General features: G+C 50.1%; 1 protein-coding gene across 1 annotated transcript; it reads right to left on the bottom strand.

The window, feature by feature from the left end:
- Positions 1-945: 945 nt before the first annotated feature.
- pkdccb (protein kinase domain containing, cytoplasmic b) lies at positions 946-8720 on the bottom strand. Its single transcript, XM_079752679.1, has 7 exons — positions 8042-8720; positions 7247-7396; positions 5729-6000; positions 5306-5385; positions 4798-4905; positions 2317-2493; positions 946-1894 (listed from the first exon to the last, which is right to left on the bottom strand). The coding sequence occupies exons 1-7, from the start codon at positions 8642-8644 to the stop codon at positions 1788-1790; spliced, it is 1497 nt and encodes a 498-aa protein (XP_079608805.1). The 5' UTR covers positions 8645-8720; the 3' UTR covers positions 946-1787.
- Positions 8721-9745: the final 1025 nt, after the last annotated feature.

Below are 9745 nucleotides of genomic sequence, written 5' to 3'. Positions count from 1 at the left end.
TTTGGAGTCTTATCTTATCTTAGTCCTTATCCCTTATCTCCATAATAAGGCTCTCATCAGCCCGCTCTGCCCCAGACAACAAGGGGCCAACAGCAATGCAAGGACGACCCCAGGGGCCGCTCCAATGACCCAGCCGTAAAAGTGTTATTTTGGGGGGGGGAGACATGCCTGTTCAGGTCAGGGGCAAAGAGGCAGTAGGAGTGGAAGCAGGCTGGGTTGATCCACCTTGTTTTTACGACTCCCTGTTATTTTAATCCAACGCCACTGACCTTTTAAAATCGACTGTCGTGTTGACTGTTATTTTGAAGCAGAACCTTTCTCACAAAACCTCCAAACCTGGTGACTGCGGGCCCCGGCCAGCAGGACACCTGAGGCCCGCCCTGAACTCCGCCCACCAGGTTACTCAGCAAGCACAGATGGCGGCCCCATTCGTGTGCTAACGGCAGACTTAGCCCCTATTGTGGCCCGGCTGCCATTGTGTGGCCCTAATGCCCCACACTCTCCTGCATGTGAAAGGGACAGTAGGTATGGCTCATTTACATGGATTAATTAAGGCTCATAATTAGCTCAGCATGAGGGTCCATTTGAATGCATTCTGTGGTATTGGATCAACTCTATGGAGCATTGAGGGTCGGGGGGGTAATGGATGGGATAAGGAAACACAACAGGGGAGGGACACACACACAAACACGACAATTGAATTATTTACCAATTAAATTAAATCAGTCTTCTCAATTGGCACACCCTCTATTTTATCTTATTTTTTTATGTAGTTACTCCAATTTCAATGTTTTGATTGTTTTCAGGTCATGGATCAGAATTTATTGTCGACAGACAATTTCTAATAAATCAAGAAGACCAAAGGAATATAATGATCAATTTATACAATGATAAAAAAAATTACACAATGTAAAAACAAAAGCAATGATTTATGTTTATAAAAAATCTATTAAGCGCATAATTTTTCACTGAAAACAACAGTTACACCCACAAGGTGCTCAATTACTAAAATGCACGTAAAATGCATAAAAAAAAGCCGTCATAAATATTTGTGAAATGCAAAATCAGAAAATAGTAGCAACTAAATGTAAGAACATATTTCAGGAATGGTATAAATCATAGTTTCCGTAGAAATGTTTCTTTGGTGACACAGCCCAGTCCAAAGTCGGTAAACCGAGTAAGGAGCGGAAAACTCTGCAAAAAGGTCCTTATTGTTTGGTTTTGTTGCTTCCCGGCCGTTACTACAGGGGCCCGCTTCACTAAGAACTGGCAGACGCCACTGACAGGCGAGCTGGAGACCCCCAGCAGCAGGCTGCCGCTGCTCTCCAGCAAGGCACCTGAAGGGCACCCCTTAAACGGCTGTCTCAGAGTCTGTGAGCTGGCCGACACATCGAGACCCGAGCAGAAGAGCTGTAAATACATCGGGTTCCCCCGCCGCAGTCTCCACCCATCCCCCTCGGTCTCCACCAGCCAACCCCAGCCGTGACCCCACACAACCAGGTCCTTCCTGTAGTCATTAAGCTCCATTAACAGGACTGGGAGGCTGGTGGTCGTGGTGCTGGGGGTGGTGGTGGTGGGGTCAGGGAGAAGGGTTGTATGACTGGTCCGCATGTCCTGAGGTGATATCAGCATGCGTTAGCATTTCTATCTCTGCTCCGTGTCCGTGCCCCCCTCCCCCCAGGGCCCAGGCCCCCTGTGGCTCCACCTCCTCCTCTTCATGGTCCGTTATTATAAACACCGGGGGGCCCCTGATAAAAAGGGGTCTGGGGAGGGGGGGGGCCGTGGTATCAGACCCCTGACGGTTCAGAAGCCTTGGCTCTCCTCAGATACACCTCCGACCGGCCGTCGGGGAGCAGGTGACTGAAGCCGCTCCTGAAGGAGGCCAGGAGGTGACCTGGAGACGGGAGGGAGACGGAGGGGACAGGGTTAATCATCTGAAGGGGTGTTCGAGGTGTTACTGTTGGATAAAGTACAATGGGCATCGGATGTCTCTGGATTACACAATAAGAGGTTTAACATTAAAGTTTAACAAGAGTCCAAGAAGGGGTTTTATAACTGTTTCTCACGCAACTCAAAACCTAAGAAACAAACTGCAGAACTTTCAAAGAACGACCCAAACTTTTCCAAATTTGTTAGAAGCATTAAAAAGTTATCGTTAACCAAAACTGGCAACATTGGTCTGGCTTCAAAGCAAAAAAAACGTTGTTTTTGCAAAATAAACTTGAATCGAGAAACCACAATCAGAAAACGAGTTCAAACCACCCGGATCCAGGACAGGACAACAACAGAGCAGAACCACAGAGCCGCAGAACCCACCGCTCCAGGTGGTCTCTCCGCTCAGGCTGAAGCTGGTGCACTGGGGGTGGGCGCTGCACAGAGCCATGCCCTCCAGGGCGCTGTGCACGGCCAGGACGCAGCCGCGCGGGCTGAAGGACGGCCAGCAACGGTACTCCACATCCCCGGCGGTGGCCAGGCCCCGCATCACAGTGTAGTCTGAGGGGGGAGGGGGGGGGGGGGGGGGGGGGGAGAGGAGGGGTTAGCACCACCAGGGACACACAGGAGGGGTGACGCTCTGGGGTTAAGACTTTAGTACCGACACGTCCGCTGTTAAACTCTACATTCAAAAAGGGCAGGACTGGCAGGAGCTCAGGTGAGGAGAAGGAGAATTAGGAGAAGAAGGAGGAGAAAAGCTTGATGGCTTACTGTTGGTGATGGATTTATGAAGCTTTTATTTTACAACATTGTTCCACACAAGCAGAAGAAACTGAAATGATACATTTAAATGTCATATTCTGTCTACTTCCAGCCCTGGCCTCCAAATCATCATCTGCTACACATTAGTAGAGAAATGAGCAGAGCACAAGCAAGCACGCACGGGTAAACCAGGCAAATACCCCCACACCTTTCACCGCAAGGCCGCGAGGCCCTGCTGCTCCATGAGGGGTGAGAAATCCTAAACATTACTGGTTATGAGTGTGTGAATGTGTTTGAATGTGTGTGCGTGTGCGTGTGTGCTCGTGTGTGTGGCTATGCGTGCGTGTCCCAGTATATACATAAGTATCCGTCTTACGGGCTAAGAAAAAAGAGAAAGGGCCAACAAGGGGCTGTTTATGAGGGCACAGAGGAGATCATTGTTACGGGAACAAAATGAGCTCTGTCAATTTGTTCTAGGAGGGGAGCCACGCTCCAGCTGCTGGCGGAGACACCGGGGGCCACAGAGAGGAGAACCTCGAGGAAACCCCCACCTCAACATGAGAACCACACGCAACCCGCTCGTATTGCTAATAATGCACACCAGCACACATCCGCTGAGTGTCCCGCTGGGAGCAGCTCTTTGCGGAGCGGCTCCCGGAGGAGCGGCTCCCTAAAGAGCGTCTCTCTGCTCGACATGAACGTACAGCTGTCAACGATCTCTAATGGACTGAGCTGAACAACTCTGCCGGCCAAACAGGGCTGTTCTTTCCCCAGTAACACGCGTCTCACTTCTCTTTCCAACCCTTCAACACACAGACAGCCAACCCTTACTTCAACACTCCTTGCACACCAGATGGCTACCAATCCAATGAAATACATAACAACAAAAGTCTGCGTTCGATTTCCTGTGGATCATTCCCCTCTATCCGTGCACCATTCAGGGGTTTTGTTAGGTTTAGTTCTACAGTAAATCAATAAATTACTGATTTCCATTTCAACACTGGTACTTTCTCCTATCTCCGCTTGGCGTTGTTAACTCAGAGCTCCCCAGTCTTGCCAGGGGGGAGGAAACGAGATCTCCATTAGCCTGCTATGGTTTCCCAGCCATGTCTAAATCTAAAGCTCGGCGGTAAATATAGACCGTGATGCTACAGATACTACACCAGGGAGCCGCTATGGACAACAACAACCCCGGGGGGGAGGGGCGTGTCGACGACACAGGCCTGTTAGCGCTCGCCGAACCGCGAACCGTTGGATTCGACTTCTCCTGCGTCTCCGCCGACGTAGAGCAGCGTGGCGTGGCACATTGCAGCTCCTCGTTAAGGTTAAACATTCCTCCGTACCGCCAGCCAGAGCCGTCGGCCCCCCTTACCAGAGGGTGTGATTAAACTCACAAAGTGCTGCTAGGCAAACAAACGCGCATCTGGGGCCTGGAAACTTGTGCTCCTGGCAGGGGCCCAGCGGTTCTGTTATTAATAATTCATACCAGGCAGAGGGGAACAGGGGAGGGGGGGGAATCCTGCCCGGGCCACGGAGGAAAGGGAGCAGCGCAAGAAAAGGATCTGAGGCGAGGCGAGAATACCGGCGTGTTCTCGTAAAAATAATAACGCAATCTTTTCCCGTTAATCTGGGGGGGGGGGATCTGCGAGGCTGTGAGCTTCGGTTAAACACAGCGACGCATGTGATGACCTCACAGACCTCACAGCAGACCCGGAGACACAAGTCTCCGGGTCTGCTCTACTGCACGGCCATTCCTGAGGCTAAACAAACGTGTCAAAATAGACCGGACGGCAGAATCATGCCCTCCACATAAGAGTGTTCATTTGGGAAAGGAAAAAAATATGAGTGGAAAGATGGCGTCCACTCCCTTCGTTCTGCTAGCAAGGAGAAAAAAAAATGAAAGAATGTTCAGCTGCTCATGCTTCAAGAAAGCCAAAGAAAGAAAAAGAGAAGGAAGACGTCTAGCAGAAACAAAGGGGGGGGGGGGGGGAGCGAGAGAGAGAGACAGGCACACAAACACACACACACACAGAGACACACACACACACACACTCACACAGATACAGACACACACACACAAAGAGAGAGACCATGAACTCCTACCTCTGATTATTGATGGTCGCAGGTTGTCCAGGTGCAGGCCAGACTTGTAGAGCAGGAGAATCTCTTCAAAGGAGCCCAGTGTCTGGTTGATGTCAGCTCTCAGCTCCCCTACACACACACACACACACACACACACACACACACACACTGGTCAGTGCCTCGACGGATCTCACACACACACTAACACACGACACACAAGATCAAACCAAAAGCTACATGCGCAGGACTTTCGGCAGCCGCCATTTTCCATAATCCGCACTTCAGGCGTTAATGCAACATATCCCGCTTCAAATCAACGCCCCCCCCCGCTCTTCACCAGCAGCACATCCTCCCACCGCAAGCTTAGCGGGCTACAGAAGGAGCCTCATTAGGCTGTCATTGGCCGCTCGCCCTAATAACACGGCGGGCGTGTCAACACACGAGCGGATAATGAGCTGATCCACTTTCTGATGTGGGGATCTTCAGAGATCCCTCGTGTAACGGCGTCTCTCTCTCTGCTCGGGCTCACCTGTGGAGTTCATGATGTGGTCCACCAGGTGTGTGAGGCCGGGCGGGGCCTGGTGAGGCAGGAGGTAGGTGAAGAAATACCTTGGGGCCAGAAAAAAAAAGAAAGATAAACAACTCATTCAGACAGACCGACCGACAAGCCAAATCGCGTCCTTCACACGGAACATGACTTGCCTCTGACAACCGGCTGTAAATGCCGTAAACCTGTCAAAATATCAGCGCAAAGCGTTTTAAAATAAAAAAGAGGGGCGAAGAAAAGCCAGTTTTCCTGTTGAAACCACTAATTCACGTGTCAAAACCCATCCATCACCGCGGCCCGCTTCCCTCCCCGCAGCCCGTCTGTGTTTAACTACCGGCAACCCGTTTGATGTCAGGGCTACACGTGTTTACACCCCCTTTTATCGCTCTTCTCGTTATTCTTTACCGGTAGGCGTTGTAGAGGTTCCTCTTCTGGTTGAGATCCCGGCAGAACCCGGCCGCCGAGCAGGGCAGCGTGAAGTTCCTGTGGGGGAACTGCAGCAGGCAGTCGCGGTCCGAGCGGCAGGGGGTCTCCTCCACGCTGGCGTCGTCCAGGTCCGTGAGCTTCAGCTCGCCGGACACCAGGACGAACTGACGCGGCTGGAAGTCCAGCAGCCCCACCGAGCCCAGCGGTGAGCGGGACAGGAAGTGGAGCAGGCGCACCAGGCCCAGGCACACCTGAAGATGACACGGGGGGGAACACTGAGTCAGCCGCGCCAACATGGAGGAGGGAGAGAGCCAACATGGAGGAGGGAGAGAGCCAACATGGAGGAGGGAGAGAGCCAACATGGCGGAGGGAGAGAGCGAGGAAATATCCTCAGGGTTCTTCAGCAGGAGTCAAGAACCATAAATGTTTTTCTCCATTTTAAAAACACACAAAAGGGCCCGTCATGGACTGTATCAAAGGCCGATCGAGACCTCAGATTACTAAATAGTTTTCATTCCATATTGGAGTCTGATGACACATGACTCAAATGTTCAGGAGTTATAACGCCTGTCCATTTGGACATGTTTGCAGCCAAAATGAGTTCTCGTGAGAACAACGAACCCACGTCAAAGAGCTCGACATCTATAAAAGGCCTCAAACTGAATGAGAGAACTTAAACAGAGTAACGTTGCTACAAACATAGCAGGGGGGGGATGAGGTAAGGCTTGGAGCAGCCAGGCTAAGCGTCGGTAGCGCTGTTAAAACAGAGGTGGGTGAAACCATACACCGGTGGATTAGGCCAGCGCCACAGACACAGGCGGGCTCAAAGAGACCGACGGGCAGAAACCGATCCTGGTGGAATGTCACCGTTTTGTGAGATGACGCCGCAGACCGCCGATAGATGGCAGAACTAAACCCTGTTGGTAACATTATGGTCTGCACAGAGACAGGGGGAAACACACACACACACACACACACACACACACACACACACACACACACACACACACACACACACACACACACACACACACACACACACACACACACACACACACACACAGGTATGCCCTCCAGGAGAGAAGGAAGAGAGGGGCATTCTGGATTTACACTCCACTGATCTGATGTGAATGTGTGTGTGCAGGAGAGAGAGATCGAGCGAGCAAGTGAGCAAGAGAGGATTGTTAGCCTGCAGTTGGGGTCTTCTCATCGTTTCCAACAGCCGTCTGATCCGACGCCACCAGGACAGATGTCAAGACCTCACCAGGGTTCGGATGTCCACCCCCCCCCGCCACTCTTCATGTCACTAATACCCCGCAGCACCCCCCCCGCTATGCCCACTCCAACGCTGCACGGAGGAGCATGTGTGAGGAGCAGGAGAGAGAGGGAGAGAGGGAGGGAGGACAGATTTTCCATTCTAATGAAAGCCTTTCTACAAGTGCGGGGAAGAACACACACACACGAGAAAGAGAGTGAGAGAGAGAGAAGTGGTCGTACCCTGAACCGCTCCTCCCAGGGGCTCTGCAGCAGCTGGATCATCTGGAGAGGATAGCCTTGCTCCAGGATGGCAGTGACTCTTCCTCCTCCTCCTCCTCCTCCGTCTCTCTCAAAGCCTTGTCCTGGATCCTCCATACAGTGTCCTCTAAGCTGTGTGTGTGTGTGTGTGTGTGTGTGTGTGTGTGTGTGTGTGTGTGTGTGTGTGTGTGTGTGTGTGTGTGTGTGTGGGAGGGAATGGCCAGTTAGTCACGGCAGAATGCACTCAAATTGAAAAGACATGACGGGAGAAATGTTCCTTTAACCTAGGCATAATGAGTCCTTTAACAGTTCCTAAATAACATTAGCAGGCACTAGCAAACTGTTGCGGACAAGAGCCTAAATTAATAATAAAACCACCATCTTTTTTTCATTTTATATGTAGGGAAAAAAATTCCAGTTCATATGTACTCGATTAAAACCACAAACTAAAATTATATAATTTACGTTCCACTATAATAAATGTCAGATCCATGTCGCAGCCACGACGGGAAAGGCAAGTTGTCTGCTTCCTAAAGCTCCCTACCTAAAGACCGGGTCACGGAAGGGTCAGTGAAGTTAAATTAATTACATGGAAAGATTCTAGAAGCAATGAGGCTTTTTCCCCACATGTGATTATACGCGTTTGGGCAGAGCGCTCAAGCAGATAGGAGAGTGACTGAACACACACACACACACACACACACACACACACACACACACACACACACACACACACACACACACACACACACACACACCTTCATAATTGCGATTTACCTTGATGATATTTGGGTGCTTCAGTCTCTGCAGCAGCACTATTTCTTTTTTAAGTTTGTACGCCACGAGTTCGAGGCAGCCCCGTGGGTCACCGAAGTCCTGCAGACACTTCTCCATGTCGTTCCCCTGCTCGTTGACGAACTTTAACGCCACCGGTTGGTCTTCGCGCAGAACCACTTTGAGAACCAGCTTCGTGTATCCAGAGCCCAGGACGTTCCCGGTTTGCACGCCGACCAGGGAATTACAATCCATCTCATCCATCAGCATTCGCCTAGATCCATCCGTGATCTCGTTCCACAGATTGTAGTCAAACATTGCGCTGAAGGACTGATGCTGCTGCGGGAAATACCGAGATTCCGCCAACATTTTCTTCTCACTGCCGCGAGCCGAAAGCAATGGAATAATCTCCTTGCGTCTCTCATTGAGTTGATGCAGCAGCGCACTCCGTCGCCAGGCGAGATCCTGGTCCTCCGCGGTTCCCTTGGTCACGTTTCCTTTATTCGCCCCCAGCTGTAAACTCCTGATGAGGAGCGACACCGACACGGAGCTGACCACGAAAGCCAGCAGGGCGGCGGCACATAACGGGCTGCCCAGGACGGGCATGATGGCCCGGGAAGAAGCTCAGCAACACACGGGGAACCACGCCGGGGGAGACGCGTCAACTGCCGCTCATATGAGGGTTGGGGAGTCGATTGGTGAAGAGTGAGCTGTTTCTGCTGGTTTGCCTCACCTCCTACTGGACACGCCCTCTACGGGGGGCACGCCCTCTGGGGGCGTATCCTGCGGTCATCTTACACCCACAGAAAAACTTTCGCAAAGCGCCTGAACTTCCACTGACTGCGGCCCATTCTTTCTTTTTTCTCTCTGTCTCTTTCTCTCTTTCTCTCTCTCTTTTGTGTTTGTTTGTATGTAAAAATGAATTTAAAAGAATTTTCCCAATTGTTACTTAACATTCCTATTTTATTTTAAAGGAGACATATAATGGTGTTTTCCCAACAAGTAAACATATGAGTTCCAGAAAAGTTTAACTTTGGTGCTCATGTTATTAATGTGCGCTGTCCCTTCTAATAAAGAAATCGAATATATATATATAGGGGAGAGTGGGGTCAGATGAGCCAGTGGGTAAGTTGACCCACCCCCTCTATTCAGGCAACTGTACACATTTGTTCTCATTTGACCATCAATTAAGGAATCACCCATCGTTTATTTCTGGCTGTGATGGAGAGAAGCACATGGTAAAGCTTCAAGTATGTTTTTTCATCACAAGAAACAGTTTTTTGCTTTTCAAACTAAGTTTTTAACATATCAGGTATAATGACTGCTATGTCAAAGCAAATGTATCCATGCGTAAAACTATATGTCATACATATTGGTGATTTGTCAAGGTATTAAACCATGGAAATAATTCAGCTACAAATTTGCCTTAATTGTTAAACTAGGTAGTTTTTTCCAAAATGGTGGCTCTGGGGCAAAGTGAACCACATGCTGTGGGGTAAGTTGAGCCAGTTTTTCAACTTACCCCACCATGCACTGAAGTTAAGTTAAGTCTCTAAAGTATAAACTGGTATTTCAATGTAGCATTACACAAACGATTTGGTTTATCATATTTACAAAAAAACAAATCGAAAAGCTATCATGCCAAGAAAGAGAGAGAAAGAAGACGGAGAGAGCAGCTGCTGATGTCAAGGGTTAAAATCCATCAGA

Source organism: Pollachius pollachius (assembly GCF_949987615.1).
Source record: "Pollachius pollachius genome assembly, chromosome: 15".
Lineage (NCBI taxonomy): Eukaryota > Metazoa > Chordata > Actinopteri > Gadiformes > Gadidae > Pollachius > Pollachius pollachius.
The sequence above is the reverse complement of the archived record's forward strand: the minus strand, read 5'-3'. Positions and strand labels throughout refer to the sequence as shown.

Bases quoted from the DNA above. Each gene is read 5' to 3' on its own strand.
- pkdccb (XM_079752679.1), bottom strand. From the start codon at position 8,644: ATGCCCGTCCTGGGCAGCCCGTTATGTGCCGCCGCCCTGCTGGCTTTC. The intron at 7,397-8,041 runs GTAAATCGCAAT...ACACACACACAG, and splicing joins AGCACCCAAATATCATCAAG to CTTAGAGGACACTGTATGGA. The intron at 2,494-4,797 runs GTAGGAGTTCAT...CTCCCCCCTCAG, and splicing joins GCGACCATCAATAATCAGAG to ACTACACTGTGATGCGGGGC.